At 51.4% G+C, this 21197-nt stretch overlaps 1 protein-coding gene across 1 annotated transcript; it reads right to left on the bottom strand.

Annotated features, from left to right (window-relative positions):
- Positions 1-2977: 2977 nt before the first annotated feature.
- On the bottom strand, positions 2978-18463 carry Klrg2 (killer cell lectin like receptor G2). Its single transcript, XM_005085787.4, has 5 exons — positions 17606-18463; positions 10269-10370; positions 9776-9921; positions 6347-6450; positions 2978-5996 (listed from the first exon to the last, which is right to left on the bottom strand). The coding sequence occupies exons 1-5, from the start codon at positions 18381-18383 to the stop codon at positions 5876-5878; spliced, it is 1251 nt and encodes a 416-aa protein (XP_005085844.1). The 5' UTR covers positions 18384-18463; the 3' UTR covers positions 2978-5875.
- Positions 18464-21197: the final 2734 nt, after the last annotated feature.

Genomic DNA, 21197 nt, shown 5'->3' with positions numbered 1-21197 from the left:
GGTGACCCAAGCAGGAGGACCAGGAATTACCCTCCACCACAGAGTTCTTGGCCAACAAAAGATGGCTGAGAGCAACAGACACACAAGGTGTTTGCTTAAAGAGCTTACAGTGAGAGCAAGAGCCAGCCACACCTCTAATTCCAGCACTCAGGAGGCAGAGAGGAATCTCCTGTGAGTTCAAGGCCAATATGGTTTATAGAGTGAGTCCTGGGATACTTACACAGAGAATCCCTGTCCAAAAAAGAAAAGTCATGAGACACCTGATACAGTGGTGTACACCTTTAATCCCAGGTGTCAGGAGGCAGGTGGATCTCTCCAAGTTCAAGGACCGCAAAGACCTCTCACACATGGCCTTTGCAGGACAACGTGCCCTTCTGCCTGGAGGCACCCAGAGGCCTTGGGAACTTGGGAGCCCTTCACCTGTCCTGCATGTCAGACACACCTGTAGCTCTGGAACATGACTGTAGCAGTCCTAGAACTGAGAACAGCCATGTCGTCTCTGCCAGTCAAACACAATGTATGTGGTTGTATGTGGTTTCTCATTTACCGAGGTTTACAGAAGCCAAAAAGCTATTCAGGGAATCAGTGGCGAGACTGGGTGATTTGAATTCAGTCCAGACTGACCCTAAGCCTACGTTTATTTAATGGCAAATTATATGATTAAGATGCTTAAAAGGGCTGGGCAGTGGTGGCACACATCCTTAATCCCAGCACTCGGGAGGCAAAGGCAGGCGGATCTCTGAGTTCAAGGCCAGCCTGGTCTACAGAGGGAGTTCTAGCTAGCTCATAAAGACAGCCTATCTGGGGTGGGGTGGAGTGCCTAAAAGGTTACTCTTCAACAAAAAGTTTGAGATGAGCCGGGCATGGTGGCCACGCCTTTAATCTCTGCACTTGGGAGGCAGAGGCAGGCAGAGTTCAAGACCAACCTGGTCTACAGAGTGAGTTCCAGGACAGCCTCCAAAGCCAGAGAAACCCTGTCTCGAAAAACCAAAACAATAAATAAAAAATAAAAACATTCAGATGGAGTTTGCAACCACAGACAATTAGCAATTCTACATGCCCAGCAAACTTGACAAATTTAACCCACAGTTAAAGGCCTGCCTTCTCTGGTTTCTGGCAAAATCATTTTCATTCTCAAACTAGTTCTGTCTCCTCTTGAATATCACAGATGGAGTTACCAATGGGCACTTTCAAGCCTGGCTGCCTTCTGGAGGCTCATCTGTATTGTGTGTATCAGTAGCACTTTACAGGTTGGAGAGAGAGCTCAGTGCTTACCATACAAATGTCAAGATCTCAGTTCAAATTCCTAGAATTTTTGTTTTGTTTTTTCGAGACAGAGTTTCTCTATATTGTTTTGGGGTCTGTCCTGGAATTCAGTAGACCAGGCTGGCCTCGAACTCACAGAGACCCGCCTGCTTCTGCCTCCCAGTGCTGGGATTAAAGGCGTGTGCACCACTGCCCGGCTAAATCCCTAGAATTTATATAAATCATGGTGTGCTGCCTCCTACCGTGAGACAGCAGAAACCCCAGTTTGACAGCCAGCTAACTTGGCATATGCAGCAGTGAACAGCGGGTCTCCCAGTCAAGCGAGGAGGGGGGGGTGAAGACCGACACCCGACACCCCTTTTACCTCCATATACACAGCGTGTCACACCAGCCTACACTCATGTGTGTGCACACACATACAAAAATATACTTTTTAAAAAATGTGACCAGATCATTCCAACACTCAGGATGCAGAGGCAGCTGCATGAGTTCAAGGCCAACCTGATTTTTCAGGACAGCCAGGAATACACACATTTCCAGGATCAGCACTCGTAACCTCTTCTCTGCTGCCCTGTAAGTCCTTTGGCCTCTCTGAGTCTCAGCTTTAGAACAGGGGAGTGACACAGGCCTGGAAGATTCCTACCGTTCGCCGTGCCATTTGCCTATTGTCCTGTTCAGGAAATTCACCCTTCCTCCACTGTGTCACGTTTCAGTGTCGTGTGGAAGTTTCCACGTTGGTTGCAGTGTGACTTCACTCCTGGCCACAGTTCAGCAATCCAGAGGTGGCCTGCCTAAGACGGTCAGAGACCTTGAGACAGAAGCTTCCAGCGTAGGCTGGCTACCTCTTGAGGGCATGTTAGTGAAGCAGTTTTGTTGACTGTTACTCTAGTGAGGAAGTTCAATATAAGGAAATGCTGGCTGTGACGCTGGCATTGCAGGACATCTCCGAGCCCTGCAGTCTCTTTTCAGACAGTCTAAGTGATTAACTTCCTTCCCCTATCCCACAAGCACACAGTTAGATAACCCTATATCCCCCCTCATGGTGGCTCTTAAGGCCCTTCTAGAGGGTTGAGAGGCACCAATTCAGTTTCAACATGTTTGGGGACACTCTGGCCTCCCAGGGTTCCTGACTAAGGGCATTGAATGGTCAGACAGACTGGCGACAGCCCCAGAGGCACTAAACCTACAGGAAGCCACCCAACTGTATGATATGATCCATGTCAACTGGAGTGGACTACATAATAGATTCCCAATGATTCCTAGAAAAGAACTAAAAAAGATAGCTCACACCTGCAAATCATGTCAGCCATACCTAAGAGTCCCCCTCTACTGCCACCAGGAAATAACCCCAGAGGCCTACAGCTCAATTCCCTCTGGCAAACTGATGTTACTCATTTTCCAGCTTTTGGCAGACAGAAGTATGTTTTTGTCTCCATAGACACTTCTTCAGGGGCCTGTTGGACCACTGCAAAACCAAACATGCTTGAGAACATTTCCTCCAGTGTTTCACAACTCCAGGATTACCCACACAGGTTAAGACTGATGATGGCCCATGCTTTGCCAGTAATTCCATGGCAGAATTTCTCAATAGACGGCACATCAAACATACTGCAGGAATCCCTTACAACCCCAGGGACGAGCAATTGTAGAAAGAAACCATTAATGTCTTAAAGAACAACTTTTAAAACAAAAAGGAGGAATCAGCCCCCAATTAAAACTAGGAATGGCTTTATTTACTATTAATATCAACCGAATCTAAGTTCCGAAAACATTGGGGTCACCTAAACTCCAAACCCCAAGTTAAGATCAAATGGAAAGAAAGACCCTCTAACATCCCAATGGAGGGGCCCAGACCCGTTAATTACAATGGGAAGAGGATTTGGATGTGTCTTCCCCATAGGGGAGGAAGCGCCCATCTGGCTTCCGGTCAGAAATCTAAAATTCCTGCCTCTTCCCACAATGCAGGAGGATGACCAAGAACAGGTTGACCAAGGAGAGGAAGCAGCAATGGTGGTCAAGGCTCGTCTTCTGAATTATGAGGGCCAATGCAATGATACCTAACCATGTCCAAGGGCGCCAGACCCTGGGGTAAAATTTAAAAATTACAGATGATGTCTCACTTCCTGACCACTGTAACGCTCCCAGTGACCACCCAGCAGAACCCTCATTGACTCCAAAAGACTCCAAAATGTGGATGGCAATGGATGCCGCCAGTGGAGATGTCCTCAACAGCTCCACGAACGAGGCAGTCCCCAGACCCGATGGCCTATGCTCCTCTTTGACCTCTGTGACCTGGCCCGAGGACCTTGGGACTTGGGAGACTGGACCTCTCTTCATCAAGGATGGCTGTGGGGGTGCCATCTGCCCCACGTATCGGACCCCCAATCCCTGGGCTGCTCACATGTTCCCAATAGGGCAGCTTTAAGGGAAACTGACTTATGCCCAGGGAGCAACCGAACAGCAACGGACATATCCAAATGTGATGGGAGAACACGGGGACGGACTCCTAGATAATGCAATCTCCACACTGTTAGGTTTCTTTATATAATAACCTTAATTTGTGTCTCTGAGCCTTGCTGGATAGACTAATCCGAACAAAGACTCAAGAGACCCAACTGATGAGCCCTCGTATACACTGTGACAGGCTCACCCCTGAGGATATCTCCCTTTGGAGTGAACCTTGACAAAAGGTGCCATCAGAGGTGACCCTCTGTGGAGGTGCCAAGAGGCCCGTACTTCATAATGCGGTGGGTCACAGTCTAAAACAAAAAGGGGCAGTCTGTAGGGCACACAAATCAACAATGGCACTGAGGGAAAGTCAGCGGGGTGAGTCCTGAGTTGTTTACAAAAAACGATGATTGGTTGCCCAGATGGAACCAGATGTGATCACTGCACGAACAGCTTGTGTTCACTAGGTAAAGCGTAGGGCGCCTAGGTGTGTGACAGGCTGACTTTTAAAACCACTGGCTGGCTGTGTCCCGCGGGCCCCACCCCCCTGTGGTTTTTTAGAAAAAGCTTTGGGACAATAAATGAGTTCCTGCTGTGTCTGATCGTCTCCGGGATCCTGCCAGCCTGGGAAATGGGTGAGTGGCTCACTTACCCTTACCTCGGACCCAGCCTTCCGTGGTTGGGCTAAGACCCTGCGCTATCAGGGATGGTGTTGCATATATTAGCGACTGCAATGAAGTATCTGACAAAGGCATCTTAAAGGAAGAGGTGAGGGAGAGGGCAGCGTGGCCCCAGCCCAGGAACGGCGCCAGTCGCATTTAGAGTAGGTCTTTCCACCTCAGCCCAACCTGGAAACTGCCTCACGGGCCAGCACGGAGGCTCCTCCCTTTCTCAAGTTTAAAGTTTCCTAACTTTAAAATGGTTAGCTGACAAACCTGTGGGAGGAACAATGGCCTTGGACGTCACAAAAATTACAGGCACAGGAACAGCTGGTACAGGAGCAGCACAACGCACTGAAGAACCCTCCAGTTCGTCTCCTACATTTGTCATTAAAAAGAAATCTGGAAAAGGAAGGGCGCTATGGGGTCTAAGAGCCATAAATAAGGCGACTCAGCCCTTTCCGTCCTGTGCACCTTCTCTATTCGAATTGCTGGCTTTTCTATGGCCAGTTCTAGCCGCGTTGTCACTAGTCACTTGCCCCAAATCAAGGTAAGCTTTTATTTAACTGTCTCATAGTGTCACGGTGCCCTCAAATTCCCAGAGCATCTGATGACGGGCATGGAGCTGCAGAGCTTAAGATTTGCTCAGGTGGATCTGTCTTGCACTGGTCTAATCTTTCCTGCCTACTGTCTTGGAATGAGAATTTTATTCTGTTATTGCATATTAGAAGTATATAATTTGTGTTTTGCCTGTATGAGGGCGTCAGGTGCCCTAGAACTAGAGTCACAGATATGCCATGTGGGGGCTGGGAATTGAACTCAGATCCTCAGGAAGAAAATCCAATGCTCTTATCCATAGAGCCACCTCTCCAGCCCCTTAAAGCTAATATTTTATTTGGGATCTCAGAGAAGTCTTTGGACTTTTGAACAACATTGGAGCTGTTAAGACTATGGAAACTCCTGAAATTGGGCTAAATGGACTTTGCATTAGGAGCTTGCCACAGTCTGGGTATGGTGGCATACAATCTCTGTACTTGGGGAGGGTTGTTGAGAACTTGAGGCCACCCTGGACCACACAGTAAGTTCCAGGTCAACCAGGGCTGCATAGAGATCCTGTCTCAAAAGACAGTCATGAGTCTTCAAGGGACATTACAGGGAGACTCTGCTTTGAATCTGAAATGTCCCCCACCAGCTTGTCCCCAGCTCCTAGTGCTGGATTTGGGGACTGTGGGAGCTTTTGATGGTAGAGCCTGGTTTGTTGAGGTGTGTCAACAGTGACAGGCCTTGCTCGGGCACTCCCTCTGCCTCTGGTCCCCAGGAGCGTGAATTTCCTGGCACGTGCCCCTGCTGCTGTGGACTGGGCAGCTCCGCCAGGTGCGGCCCTCGGAAAGCACGAGCCTCGTAACTCCTGCCTCCTGGAAGTCATTTCTTCAGGTACGTTGGTGCCACCAAAGCAAAAGCAATGAACACAGCCCCAGACAGGTCCACCACAGGACACTAAGTCACCTGGCCCTCCTGGCACAGACCCAGGGTCTGAGCGAGCTGCAGTCCCGCGCCACGAACCTGCCTTCTTCCAAACCCCCGCAGCCGAAGTCTGGGTGGTCCTCGCTGTCCTCTGGGAGCCTAGGGTGGGGTAAGGCGAGGGAGGAGAGAGAAGACACTCATGTTGCTGGGCCTCCTCTCCAGAGCAGGCCCAATACTGCGCCAGTCACTGCACCCGGGCAGGAAATATCTGGAAAGAACCCTGACAATGTCTCCCACTGGTCAGCTACATGGAGGAACCACCAAATTCCTAAGCCTCCGACCGTGTATCTGAAAAGCAGACAGGACAGTTCTGCCTGAGTGACTGCTGGGGACCGACTCCGGGGTTGGGGCGACAAGGATAAGGCAATGCTAGCCCTGCTTGGCTGGGTTTGGAATGAGTCCAAAGGAAGCCATAGCACAGCAGAGCAGGAGGGAACCCGGGTACTCACAGTTGGGATGGCAAGGGCACCCCATCAGTCCAGTGCCAGCCTTCAGGGCCCCGTTGGGCCCCCACCCAGGAGTCTTTGGAGATTTGGTATTTTCTCAGGAAGCCCTGGGGGAGAAAAGCAAGCAGTCATTCTTTGCATTCCACGGCTTACTAGGGTACCCATTTCCCCGGGCTTCTGCAGGATCCCAGCATGCCCCTCCAGGAAGGAATCAGCTCAGAGATCTTGCAACACACATGTAATTATGGAAGTTGACCTGGATGCTTGCTGGTGACCTGACATTAGGCTGGGGGACCAGAAATGAGAGTGATTGCATCTCAAGAGGATGTGACAGTCACCACACAATGAGATAATAAAACAGCTCAGAGGAGAGGAAGAGGCCTGGGCTGAGTTACCAGGCTCCCAAGCATGCCTGGGTGGCAGCCAGTAACCAGAAGGGTTGGTTCATGGGGGGCAGGGATTAAGGTATGGAGGGGTATGGGGCAGATTAATGGTGCAGTTCCCTACAGGAGCGAAATTATTTTGCACTGGGTCAATAGTATTAAAGCCATTTAATACTATGGGGATGGGGATGGCTCAGTGGTTAAAGGGGCTTGCTGCCAAGCCTAATGAGATGAGTTCAGTCCCTGAGACACACGGTGCAAGGACAGAACCAAACTCCTCAAACTGTCCTCTGACCTCCACACATTGTAGTGTGTGCATGTGTGTCCCTCAGTAATAAAGTGCACTAAAACCGTGGCATTACTTTAGCAATAAGAAGCAAACAGCTGGGTACTAGTGACAGACACCTTTAGTCCTAGCTTGCTCTTTAACTTTTGCTCTTGCTAGCAAGTCCATTCTTTGCTGACATGAGAGCCTGCTCTTCCGGATTCCAGCATATACTGAAGACCAGCTGAGACATCCGGCCTTGTGGACTAAACTACGGGATTCCTGGGCCTTCCTTTGGAAGACAGCCATTGGTGGGTTAGCTGGACCACAGCCTGTAAGTCACTCTAATAAATCCCCTTTATATATACAGAATGTGTGTGTGTGTGTATGTGTGTAATTCATTCTACGAGTTGTGTTACTCAAGAGAACCCTGCAGTGCTAGAGAGTTGGTTGGTTCAGTGGTTTAGAGCACTGGCTGCTCCTCCAGAGGACCTGGGTTCAATTCCCAGCACCACATGGCGGCTCACAACTCCAGTTCCAGGGATCTGACACCCTCACACAGACATACATGAAGGCAAAACACCAATGCATATAAAATAAAAACAAGACAAAGTGAGTTCCAAGACAGCCTCCAAAACAATACAGAGAAACCCTGTCTCAAAAAACAAAACCAAAACAAATAAAATACAAAAAAAAAAAAAAAAAAGAACCACCAGAGTGAAACCTTTGCTTTGCTGGGACAAAATCTGGGAAGTGTTTCCTCAGGGTCAGCCCACAGAGGCTGCGGTCCAGAGCGGGATAAGGCTTTGTCTTGTGCTGGCAACCAAACTTAGTCACGTGTAAGAGTTTCCCAGGTGGCGCTGGGTTTGAAGGCATGAAGAGGTCACGGGTTGCAGCTGAGGCCTGGAGAGAGGCCATCGGTGAGTGTGCACCCTCGGTTAAAGTAGAAGCCAAGGGATTGAAGGGGCCATGCAGAGAAGGGTCAGAATCCCCGTCATGATGCCTGGAGAGGGAGCTGAAGCTACCGCCCAGTTGCAGTGGAGACCCCGACATTTTGGAGGTGTCGGTACTAGGGGATGACCAAAGGCAGCAGCAGCTGTGGAGTGGAGCTGCCCTAAGCCTGGGAGACAAGAGGTGCGTGGGGTGAATGACGGAGCCAGGTGTGGGACTGTCCACGTGGAGCCCAGACTGTGAGTGACTCCCAGACACTGAACCCTGACTTAGTTACACTGTTGGGGTCGAATTTTGCTTTCTTCAAATTGTACCCTGATTCTTCCTTCTTGGTATAAGAAGGTATTTAACTTGTTTCTAATTTTATAGGATCCTAAAGTTGGGAGGCTTTGAGAGAGACTTTGGAGTTTTGGGGAGACTGCACTTTTAAGTTGTTGGATGTTTTGTATTGTGATATTTATATTAATATGAGCTGCTGAGGGTGAAGAAGAAAAAGGCTATGGATTAGTAAATGATAAGTTTGTGTGTCAAGTTGACAAGGGTTCAATTGTACTGATTGTTTTGTCACCTCGACACAAACCTAGGCATATCTAGGAAGAGAGTATCTTTTTTGTTGTTGTTGTTTCTGTTTGCTTTGGTTTTTTCAAGACAGGGTTTCTCTCTGTATTGTTTTGGAGGCTATCCTGGAACTTGCTCTGTAGACCAGGTTGGCCTCGAACTCTGTCTCTGCCTCCCGAGTGCTGGGATTAAAGGCGTGCGCCACCACCACCAGCAGATGAAGTAGGAATTTTAACTGAGAAAATGTCTTTATAAATCTGGCCTGTAGGCAAGTCTGTTGGGCATTCTCTTGGTTAATGGCTAATGTGGAAGGGCCCAGCCCATGTATGTGGTACTACCCTGGGCAGATGGTCCTGGAAAGCATAGACAGGCTGAGCAGGCCAGTAAGCAGTGCTCCTCTGTGACTTCTGCATCAGCTGCTGCCCCAGGGTTCCTGCCCTGACTTCCCTGGATGATGCACGAGCTGTAACAAGAGACAAAGCTTGTCTTTCCTCCCCACCAGGTGGCCTTTGGTCACGGTATGTTATCACAGCAATAGATACCCTAACACACGCACGCACGGCACACACACGCACGCACGCACACACGCACACTCTCTCTCAATTCAGAGTACCTGAATTTGGTTCCCAGCATCCATATCAGCTGACTCACAACCAACCGTAACTCCAGCTCCAGGGGTTTGACCTCTCAACCCTCCATGGGCACCTGTGCTCAGACGCAGACATACTCACACATAGATTAGAACAAATCATTAAACTGAGTGTGGTGGTGAGTGCCTTGAATTTTAGCATCCGGGAGGTAGAGGCAGGTGTGTCTGAAGCAGCCTGGTCTATACAGAATTTTAGGTCAACCGGGACTACATAGTGAGACTGTCTTAAAGGAAAGAACAGGACAGAAAAAGAAAGAAAAGGAAAGAAATGCTTATGATCACAAGGCACTAAGCAGTTTCTAAGATCTTTGTTCCCAGCCCTTAGAGCCAGTGCCTGACACTAAACATGCTGTATTTTCTCTACCACATCCTGGAGGACTCGTGGGTCTCTCCCGGCAGGCCTGGCTCCACTGCTAACTGTAACCCAGGTGGGATGGGACCTAGCTTTGCCTTGTTCTTAGAACGAAACCCTTGGACACCCGATATCTGGTCCCTGTGCATGTCACTTTATTCCCTTGGGGCCCTGGTGACTCTCACAGCGTGGAGGACTTGATCTAGAAGTTCCTTCCAGGATTAAGAGTCAGGGATCTGGGATGCCACATCCCCTCCTAGCCAGCCTTTCTCACCTGGGTGTGGTTCAGCAGAGGCAGTGTGGCCTGGTGGGCTGAGCAGAAGGCACGGCTGCCCTCCCAGTCTTGGGCTTCTTCAGAGAGGTAATAACAGTGTTCCTGAGACCACAACCAGCCTTGAGGGCATGACTGGCACCTGGCTCCTGAAAGCAAAGGTCTGTGGGTCAAGGGGAGATTCTAAGAGGCTATGCATGAACACACTGAGCAAATAAAACTTGGCCATGACCTCGGCTGGGGGGGTAGGGAGCTGGCAAGCGTCCAGCGGGGGAGGATGGTCAGCAGAACCCCAGGAAGGTTATGCGGCTTGCACGGTGCAAAGTTCCCCTGGAGAGGGGCTGGCGTTCTCCCTACCAGTCAGGTCACAAGCTGTGCCTGGAGGAAGGGTAGGGTCAAGCTTCCTTCTCTTGGGCCTGTGTCTTCATACTGCACCTCTGAGCTCACTCTGGTCTCAAAGACGCTACAAGTATACAATAGCGGCGGGCTTCCATACCGCCTCTGGAGGCCAGTGCCACAATGGTTACAGTGCAGACAGCCAGGAACACAGCCATGATCACCAGAGCCCATCGAAGGGACTTCATGTACAGCGGCAGCCCTGGAGAGAAAACAGAAAGGCAACTTGTAAGAGACCATCCTTCTGGAGGCAGAGGCAGGCAGATCTCTGTGAGTTCGAGGCCAGCCTGGTCTACAAGAGCTAGATCCAGGACAGCCTCCAAAGCCACAGAGAAACCCTGTCTTGAAAAACAACAACAACAAAAAAGAGACCACCCGCTGGGCGGTGGTGGTGCACGCCTTTAGTCCCAGCACTCGGGAGGCAGAGGCAGGTGGATTTCTGTGAGTTCGAGGCCAGGCTGGACCGGCAGTCTCCAAAACAATACAGAGAAACCCTGTCTCGTAAAAAAACAAAACAAAAAAAAAGAGACCACCCCAGCCACATTCAACCCAGAATCCCATTGGTCTTCACCCTACCCCACACACACACCATGGTCACCTTGGCTCAAGACACCCAGGCAAAGCACCCAGGTTAGATCAGAACTTCATTTAGGAGACATGCTAGAATGCTCTCTGAAGATAAAGGCTCTGCAAACAGAGCAAGCGATGTCCAGACAGTAGTGTAGCTGCCACAGATGTGCGCAAGGGGCCTTCAGGCAGCAGGTGAAAGAACCCAGGACACCACGGGCAGCATGCTATAAAGGAGCAGGGAGTACACTGTGCCTCTACAAGGTCAAAGTCAACCAAGGCCAAGTCCTGAGTCTACATGTTTTTCATCAAAGCCTCAGCCGCCTCGACAGTCTTTCCAGGCCTTTGCCACAAGCGGAGACTCAGGCAGACTCAGTTCTCCACAGCTGCGGCTAGTCAGTCAGCAGTTACGGGCCTTGTCTGTGACTCAAAGGCCAAGGGCACCAGGAAGTTGGGGGAACGGGCAGGGAACGGGCATGAGAAACAGGAGACAGGTCACGCCGCTTGTTTCAGTTATATCCTTTCCTTCATGGTTTTGTTCTGTTTGAAACAGCGTCTGTGTCAACCTTTTTAATGCTGCGACCCTTTAATACAGCTCATGTTTTGGTGACTCCCCCCGAACCATAAAGTTATTTCAGTTGCCACTTTCTAAGTGTCATTTTGCTGTTATGAATCATACCGTAAATATCTGTTTTCTGATGGTCTTAGGTGACACCCGTGATAAGCCATTTGACCCCCAAAGGGGTTGTGACCCACAGATTGACAACCACTGCTCTATGTAGTCCTGGCTGTCCCAGAACTCGTCACATAGACCAGGCTGGCCTCGAACTCACAGAGATTCACCTGCCTCTGCCTCCCAAGTGCTGGGACCATCTTGCCCAGCTATCCTTCTGTTTTGAGATACGGTCTCACTATGTTTCCCAAGATCATGTGATCCCCCACCTCAGCCTCTGGAGAAGCTGGGATCACCGGGAGGGAGGGAGGGAACACTGTGACCTGTTTGGGTTTTTATTTTTTTTAAAGCTTTGTGCTGGGGAACTAACCCAGGCCTTCAAGCACGACGAAGCAGGTGTCAACCCACTGAGTCCTAAATCCAGCCCTGGAATATTTGCTTTTTCCAATTCACTTTTAACTATGTCCATATGCATGTGTGTTTGCACATGCCCTCGGAGGTCAGAAGAAGGTGCTGGGTCCCATTAAGCTGGAGTTGTAGGTGACTGTGAGCATCCCACTGTGGGTGCTGGAAATGCAAGTACCCTCAAGTGCTGCGACATCTCTCTAGCCCCTGTGGGGTTTCTAAATACACAATTTGGTTTTAAAATGTATTTTCTAAGAATTCTATCAGCTGATAAGTAGATAATGAAAACAATGTATTCATGCCATGGAATACTATGCAGCAATAAAAAAGAATGGAATACCAGGTTCATGCTACAGCATGAACAAACCTTGAAAACAGGCTAAGCCAAAGAAGTCAGACAGTCACTTGTGGTGGCATGAGCCTGTGGTCCTAGCATTCAGGGGGCTGAGGCAGGGGCATTAAGGGTTTCAGGCCAGGGACTGGAGAGACTGCTCAAGGGTTCAGAACTCTGGCTGCCTGAGGGCCTTCAATTCCCAGCACCCACATGGCAGCTCACAAGTAGTCTCAAGGGGTCACATGCCCTCATCTGGACCCTAGGCACACACCTGGCAGATACTCATACACATTAAATTAACTGGGTGAGGTATCCCAGACCCAGAAAGACAAATGTAGTATGTTCTCACTCATAAGTGGATACCAGACATAAAGCAAAAGATACACAGTCTACAGTCCACAACCCAGAGAAGCTAGAACCCTCTCCCAGAAGAAACAGATGGAAGCAGATACAGAAATCCACAACTAGCCAATGGGCCAAGCTCCTGGAGTACAATCCAAGTGAGAGAGGAGCAATTATATGAACAAAGGAGTCAAGATCATGAGGGGAAACCCACAGAATCAGCTGACCTGAGCTAGTGAGAGATCACGGACTCAGGTCTGACAAATGGGGAACCTGCATAAGACCAAACTAGACTCCCTTAATATAGGTGACAACGGTGTGACTGGGACAATATATGAGGCCACTGGCAGTGACTCCATGATCTAACTCTAATGCACAAACTGACTTAGTGGAGCCCATTCTGTATGGAGAAATACCTTGTTTCAGCCTAGACACAGGGATGCGGGGGAGGAGCGGTGTCTTGGTCCTGTTTCAGTTAGATGATGGGACAGACCTAGTAGACTTCCCTCTACTTAGTAGACTTACCCTCTCCAGGGAGCAGATAGGAGGTGGGGTGGGTGGGTGAGCAGGAGGAGAGGAGGGAGGGGGAACTGGGGTTGGAATGTAAAAAAATTAATACATTTAAAAAATTTTTTGGTTTTTAGAGGCAGGGTTTCTCTGTATTGTTTTGGAGGCTGTCCTGGAACTCTCTCTGTAGACCAGGCTGGCCTTGAACTCACAGAATTTTTAATTCTTTAAAAAAGCAAATTAATTAGAAAAAAGAGTTTCAGGCCTGCCTGAACTACATGGCAAAACCCTGTCAGCAAACAAAACAGAAAGAAACCAGAGGAAAGGGTTCATGTTATATGAACCCTGTGACGTGGATGTCCAGAGAAGTGTTTCGAGACAGAGAGACTAGTGGGGTGTGGGGGCAGGTTTGTTTTTAGCGTGAAAAAGATAATCTAAAATCAACTGGTGGTAGTTGTTACACAACACAGAATATGTAAAACCCCTTGAACTGTACACTCTAAGATGGTGCCTTGTATGTTATATGAATTGCATTCAATATACCTGTATCAAAAGAAGAGGGAACTTGATAATGTTTGGTCTAACACATAGCAAAAGTTCCAGGTCAGCTAGAGCTACACAGCTAGACCTTAAGAACGAGCACAGACGGATGCAGACACGTAGATGGGCGCAGACGCGCGCACAGATGGGCACAGATGGACGCAGATGCACAGATGGGCACAGATGGACGCAGACGTGTGCGCAGACGGACGCAGACAGGCACAGACGGTTCCCAGCACCCACATGGAGGCTCACAACCGTCTGTAACTCCAGCTCCAGGGGACCTGGCGCCCTCTTCTGGCCTCTGCAGGCACCAGGCACATGATACACAGACATAAATGCAGGGCAGACACACACGGTTTAAAAACAAACCACCACCACCACCACCACAACAGCAGTATAAACTGAGAGTCGTGACAGTACCCCACCCGACGCTGAACCAGGATCTTGTTCATGCTAGACAAATGCTTTTCTACTGAGCTACGTCCCAGCCCTAAATTAAGGCTCACAAATAATAAAAGCAGGCCTGGAAAGCTCGGCCAAGACAAGGAGGATACACTCACCAGCCACTGTAATTCCTGTGGCTGAACCTTCCTTTAGCTCTGACCTTCAGAAAGCCAAGCATGGGAGAAACCCAGTGGTGAGCAAGTTCTCTCACACAGGTGGGGACCCACCTAGTTCCCGGCGCTGAGCTTGGCAAGGCAAGGCCCCTGGACAGCTGAGGTGGAAGTGCCCACACCGCCATGCTCTGTTTTCAGTTTTGAAGGGTTGTGGCCCAGGCTAGCTTCAAACTTGCAGCAATCCTGGCACAACCTCTCGCATGCTGGGATTACGGGCTTCACCACACATGCCGCTTTATTTATTTATTTAAAGATGGGGTCTCAACATGTAGCCTAGGGTAGACAGAACTCCTCTGCTTCAGCTCCTGGGTGCCGGGTTGCAGGTTGTGAGTCACCTTGCCAGGCTGACAAAACAACTCTTGGTCACGCCAGTAACACAAATACACTCTATGCACACCCAACTTGCAAAGACATGTGCGCATCTGGGCCCCTTAACCCGTCCCCTCCCTTCCCCCAGCCTGCAGTTACTTCTAGAGGGACACGATGGCCCCAAAAGAACGTAAGCGCTTATATGGCAGTGCCAAGCTCAGCAGGTTCACCTTGTGGTCAGGGCCTCTGCTCCTCTCCACGACACTGAGGTATTCCTCTGCACCGAGCTCCAAGAACATTCTTGCTTCAAAATCCTAACCACTCCCCCAAGCCCCATCAAACCCGGACCATCTTTGGAAGCCTAAAGCTGTCTGACCTCCTCCAAAGAGCCCTGTCTTCCAGCCCCACTGCCAGACTCCCTGGCCTCTACACCACGCTAACACTGACTTTTACTCTGCGAATGTTCCCCACTGCATGGACAATATGGCGGACAGGTGGCCTCCTGGAGGCCAGCGGCCAGGTGGGGTGACCCTTTCTCCATAGGTATGCCAACTGCAAGACAAACACTGAGATCAAACACCCTGTCTCCTCCCCAAAGGGATCCAGGCTATATACAATAAGTTCTGACTTGTACAGGCAGACAGGCTGTCTGAGAAGCCACTGATGTGCCAGGTGTTGGAGACGAGGGCAAGCCCATGCCTCTACCTTCCATCCAGCCAGGGAGTTACTTGGGAGGCACTCACAGCCCGTGTGAAGAATTCTGGGATAATGAAACACCATCCAAATAGAGTGCGCTCGCGCGTGAGAGAGCCACTCCTAAGCTGCCTTGGGGATAAGAGAATTTAAATCCAAGCCAAGATCTGAGGGAGAAGCATTCACTACACAAGGCTACAGCCCTTCCCCTTTCTCGGCTTTACAAACCCCTCTCCCTCCTGCCAGCTGCCGGAACGGTTGGGCGAGCACCTGCCTATTGTGCCTGGAGCTCCAGGATCGGTCCCCAGCACCAGCATAAACCAGATGTGGTGTTGCATCCCTGTGATCCCAGCACTTTGCAGGTGGAAGAGAATCAAAGTTCAAGGCCACCCCAGCTATCCAGTGAGTCTGAGGGCAGCCTAGCATGCACGAGACTTAAGATGGGCTTCAGCCCCATCACTAACTCCTAGGCACCTCCTTCAGAGGACCTGCCAAAACAAACAGGTACTAGACCAAGCAGCAGTGTTCCTGGCCCTCCCCACAGTGGCTTGCTCCTCCCGAGATCACAGAGGACCGAGAAAGACATGGCCGGGGTCCAGCAAGTCCCAGTGCGTCTGGCTTACACTCCCTCTCTTGTCGAGATAACCGGCTTGACCTCCCAGGTTCAAGCACTCAACAGTTCCTCACCCAGCTGGATCCTGCAGACCAAGGCACATCCTTGTGTATTTCTCCATCTCTTCCCACGGTTTCCTTTGTGGGGCAGCCAACAGCCCGCCACCGAGTTAGTCAGAAGTGTGGGAGAGACCTCCACCCTTCTCCTCGATTAGCTGTATCTGGTCCTGTCTCTTCTCAGCCTCCAGCCTGCCTCAGCCTTCCTCCACAAGGAGGAGCTCCATTTCTAGAACAAATCCAACAGCATCTCTTCAGCACTGGCTCTTCTCTGGTCACAGTTCTTTAAGAGTCTGATAAGGGAGCAGGGGAGATGGCTCTTCTTGCAGAGGACCTGGGTTGAGTTTCCCAACACCCACAAGGGAGGGCTTACAACTGCCTTCAATTCCATTCCCAGGGGATCTGACATTCTCCTCTGGCTTCTGTAGGCACTAGAACATAAGTGGTACGCAGACATACATGCATGCACTTACACATGTAAAATAAAATTTAAAAATAAATATGAAAGAGTTTGATGAAAGCTATAGGCTGGAACATCACTGTCCCAAAGATGTACATAGACCTCTAGATCCCCAGAACCAGTGAATACACTAGATCACTGAGCAAAGAGGAATTAAGGTTCCGTTGACCATGAGATAGGGGCTGTCCTGGTCCGGCTGTAATCATGAGGGTCCTAACCCAGGCTAACACCACTGGGCTGACAGCGGAGGGTCTAAGTGAGAGGCACAGTCCTGCCCGTGTCAGACCTCCGATGCTCACAATTTGCTGAAGACGATCTGATGTTGCAGGATACTGAGTTTGTATCAGCAAGGGGCACCGAGTGTGTGGGAAACTTGCAACGTCCTACACGGCGGGAAACGGCTCACAGAATGGTAAAAGGTTTTAGTGGTCTAAGTCTAGGAGTCCTCCCTCTATCTCAGGACCCCTAGGCAGTTGTCCTACATTCCATCGCCCCAGACTGGGGCAGTTTACCTGCTAGGCGAGGCATGAGCCCCTTTGGGGATCTGTTCTTGCCCGTCTTCTGAGGAACCTCTACCACCCCCAACCCAGGATGGACCAGTAAATCGACCACAACAGAGCCATTCCTCACTCAGAACGATTTACAACCTTCAGGGGGCCGTGCTGGTTAATGTTACAGGGTCATGTGGAAATGGGGAGCCTCCCCTGAGAAAATGCCTCCATCAGCTCAGCCTGTAGGCAAGTCTGTTCTTTCACCACTGATGTGGAAGGGCCCAGTCCGCCGAGGGCGGTACCATGGGAGTGGGTCGTCTAAGGAAGCAAGCCCGTAAGCAGCCTTCCTCCGTGGTTCTGCTTCAGTTCCCGGCTCCAGACTCCTGCCCTGACTTCCCTTGGTGACGGACCTGTAAGCCGAATACATCCTCTCCTCCCCAAGCTGTTTTTGGTCAGCGTTTTAGCAAACCAACGCGGGGGCTTTCTTCAGTGCTCGCCTCTGCTTCACAAGCAAACAAAACATACTCGCACCCCGGCTCAGTCGTGTGCAGATGGATGACCCTCCTCAAGGCGGAAAGAAAGGAGCCTGGTCCCAGGAGGTGTACCCAGGCCACCACTGCCACGTGACTCTGAATCACTCCCCAGCCCATCCGAAGTTACTTCCAGTTCTCCTTCTCCAAGACGCAGCGCACGCTGAGAAGGGACCAGAAAGCTCCCCGGGGGCAGGGGCAAGACGCAGGTTTGGGTTATTCCGAGACGGAGAAGCCGGTGGGCTTGGGGCAGCCCGACGGGCTCCTGGTTAGCCTAGTTCAGAAGAAAATACTCACCGATGAGCGTGACGGCCCGGGGCAGGCTCTTGCTGTCCACGCCCGCGCTCTGCAGCAGCCCCGCGTCCTCTTCGCTAAGGCCGGGCCCCTGGCAGCGGCAGCGGCAGCGGCAGGTGGGCGAGTCCGGGGAAACCGCGCTGCCCTCGGCGGCGCCGATCCGCTCGGTCAGGGTGGGGGTGGCGGCCAGCGGCGATCCACGGCCCCACGTGGACCCCGGGGACGGGGCGTGCGGCAGGCGCGGGAGCGCGGGGCGGCGGGCGAAGGCGGGCGACTCGGGCACCGGCACGGTGAGGAAGCGCGTGGAGGGCGCGGGCGAGGGCGAGCGGCTGGCAGCCGCCGCGCCCACGGGTTTAACCCGCACGTCCACCTGCAGCTCCATCGGAGCCCAGGAGCCGGGCGCCGGCTCTCCCGACGCCGCCCAGGGCTGCAGCTCGGCCTCACCGTCCCGGGGCTGCTCGGCCCGCGTGGGGCTCGGCGGCGGCAGCTCGCGGCTGCACGAGCCCAGGCGGCGGAAAGCGCCGTAGCCCAGGCTGAGCGGCGGCAAGCGCGGGGTCCCGGACGCAGCCGGAGGCTGCGGCTTCTCCTGCAAGAGCTCCCGGAGCTCCGCGTCCGCCGCCTCCCGCCCGGCACGCTCTGCCCTCGGGTGGCCGTCGGGAACCTCGGGTGGCCGCGCCTCCACGACGACCAGCGGCTGCTCCGTTTCCGGCCTTTCCAAGGGCTCCCCTGGGGACCTGGCCTCAGTCTGGCCACCCCCAGGCGCTTCCTGGGTCCGCTCCATCCCCGCGCGCCCAGACCGCGACACGCGACACTCAGTGCTAGGCGCGGTCCCCAGAAACTTTCCTCCCTGAAGTTGTCAGCTGTGCCCTCCTCCAGAGGACCCTCTGTGATTGGCTGTGGCTGGGGACGGCCCAGGATGCTGGGAGGGGCCGGCTGAGCGAGTCCCTGGGTGGGGCTGCTCTAAAAGCAGCCCTGCGAACCTGCAGATTCCTCTCTCTCATTCAGACACACCCGTCCCCCGAGTTGGCTCTGAATCGCGTGATGCAGATTGAGAGGGAGGTCATTGGTTAAATCTGCGTGGACAAGGACTTCAGAAGTACCGGAGCAAGGGAAAGGGATGTTCTTCTAAAAAGTGACAGAGGGTCACTGGATGCACAATTCTGGGGAGAGTGTGAAAGGCTGAAGCCCTGATTCCAACTCTGGAAGCTTGACTCCTGGTAGACTAACACAGTGGAAGAATGTGGAATGAGCCAGGTACCTTGGCCCACGCCTTTAATCCCATCACTCTAGAGGCTGAGGCATCTCTGAGTTTAAGGCCATCCTGGTCTACACAGTGAGCTCCAGACCAGTCGGGGCTTATGTAGTGAAACCATATATAAACAAACAAACAAAAAACCAAAAAGAAGTGAGGAATGAATGCTCATACCCACGAAGTGTCGGGCGCTCGCCCAGCCTAGTGAGGTAGCATGGTGTGAATACAGTTTTGCAAGGGTTTTCGTTTGTTTTGTGTTTCTGCTGTTGTTGGGTTTTTCTTTTGTTTTGCCTTTTTGTTTTTCTTTGGTTTTCTGAGACAATCTCTCTCGGTGGTCCGGGTTAAAGGCATGCGCCAGCATGCTTGTCCTGAATACGGTGTTTATTTTTGTAGATTTTCTTTTGGCATTGGAATGTCTATGGTTGTCTCTTGAAGCTCGGGTGTCTTGAACCTGGAGTTACAGGTATTTGTGAGCTGCCTGATGTTGGTGTTGGGATTTAAACTCCATTTTTCATGATAGGGCAGCAAGTTCTTAATGTTGAACCTTCTCTCCAGCTCCCGAATAGCCTTTTTAAAATACAGATTCCTTGCAGGTTCCTTCCACACCTCCCAAGGGTTACCAGATAGAAGAGATGATTCAATTAAATCTGACTTCAGATGAGCAAGACACGTTCAATCTGGAGGTCAAACTCAAACCTCTTGTTTGCATGGCAGGTGCCTTGCCAATTGAGTTATTTTCTCCCTAACACCACGAAAATGCATCTTAAAAGGCACAGGCCTATGATTTCCAGGTGGGGCACGGGTTGGCCAATGCCTAAAATCCCAGCACTGAGAGGTAGAGGCAGGAGGATCAGGAGTTTAAAACTGTCTTCATCAGCATTGATTTCAAGGAGAATGTGGTACATGAAAAACTCCAAAACAAACAAACAAACAAAAAACAAAAAACAACACAAATAAAACTGCTGGACTGTGATGGCGCAGTCCCAGCATTTGGGAGGCAGGGGCAGGCGGATTTCTGTGAGTTCAAGGCCAGCCTGGTCTACAGGGCGGAGGTCTAGGACAATCAAGGCTACACAAAGAGACTCTGCCTTGAAGAAAACAAAATAAAATAAAATTTCACAAAACAAAACACACGAAGAGGAGGAAGAAAGAGGAGGGTGTCAAAACCATCAAAGGCTTCTAAGGGACACAGGAAGAGAACAGCGCCTGCTGGGCGTGATGACAGGGGTGCCCCTTTCCAAGGAAGGCTTTGGCAAGGTAGAAAGGACAGAGAAGACAACAGTGGTTCGGAATGCATGAACAGAGGTCACAGGTGGGGACAATTCTATTAGAGAGGGCTAGGGTGGCAAGGGGCACTAGGGCCCAAGCATTCCTCACTACACCTCTCTCTTCCCCCTCATGCCTCCCCTAACACCAAAGCCGAGTGGCTTCCCCTCCTCTCTGCTGCTTCAAGTCTGCTGTCTTCAGCTTCTCCCCGTTTTCCATTTGTCAGTGGGCACTGTCTCCAACCCAACGAATTTGTATATTGAAGTCTTCTCTCCTGGGCCGTTAGCTGGAAACAGGGCCGTTTAGGCAAGAGGAGGCCGTAATAATGCAATATGGCCGGTATCTCCAGAAAAAAGAAGAAATTCACACAGAGAAAATCCCAGAACTTGAAGGCAGAGAATGGGATAATGGACCCAGAAGCCAGACAAACGAAAACACCAAGTAAACTGAGGGATGCCAGTAAGCCAGAAGAAGGGCAAAGAGTGGGCGCTTTCCTAAGGAACCCACCCTCCTGATGCGCCATCTCCAACTTCTGGTCCCCAGAAGCGAGGGGACAATTGAAGCCATTCAGTCTCTGGGACTCTGCCCTGGCAGCACTTCCAACCTAGTAAGCTGCCTTCCTGGGAGGGCTCTGCCACCATCCCTGTGACTGCCTCCTTTTTGGAATCTTGATGTGAGGAAGGCTGGGCTGAGTCGTGAGAACCGCAGAGGGAGCCGCCCCAGGTAGGGGATCTGCAAACACCGCCCCACTCTGTGGGCGTGGAAATCAGGGTGCTTGACCAGTAAGATGACGTGGAGTTTATCTGGAGAAAGTAACTGACACAGGAAACAAGTGACTGTCGCGGTTCTGCAACCCCAAGGATGCAGACCCTGCCACCCAGATGCTCTCCGCGACCTGAAGGGGCTTCTGAGTCCCCCCCCACTCCTATTCCTTTTAAGGGTTCACATCCGTACCTGTGACCACACCCAAAAGGGCGTGGTCAGTGCTACAGGTACGGGGCGCGGGGCGGGGGAGGGGTAAGGGGGGTGAGTGACTATAATCACTGCACCAGACTCCAGGTTGCTGGTTTCAGCTGG

Source organism: Mesocricetus auratus, unplaced genomic scaffold (genome assembly GCF_017639785.1).
Source record: "Mesocricetus auratus isolate SY011 unplaced genomic scaffold, BCM_Maur_2.0 Super-Scaffold_100019, whole genome shotgun sequence".
NCBI classification, from domain to species: domain Eukaryota; kingdom Metazoa; phylum Chordata; class Mammalia; order Rodentia; family Cricetidae; genus Mesocricetus; species Mesocricetus auratus.
The sequence above is the reverse complement of the archived record's forward strand: the minus strand, read 5'-3'. Positions and strand labels throughout refer to the sequence as shown.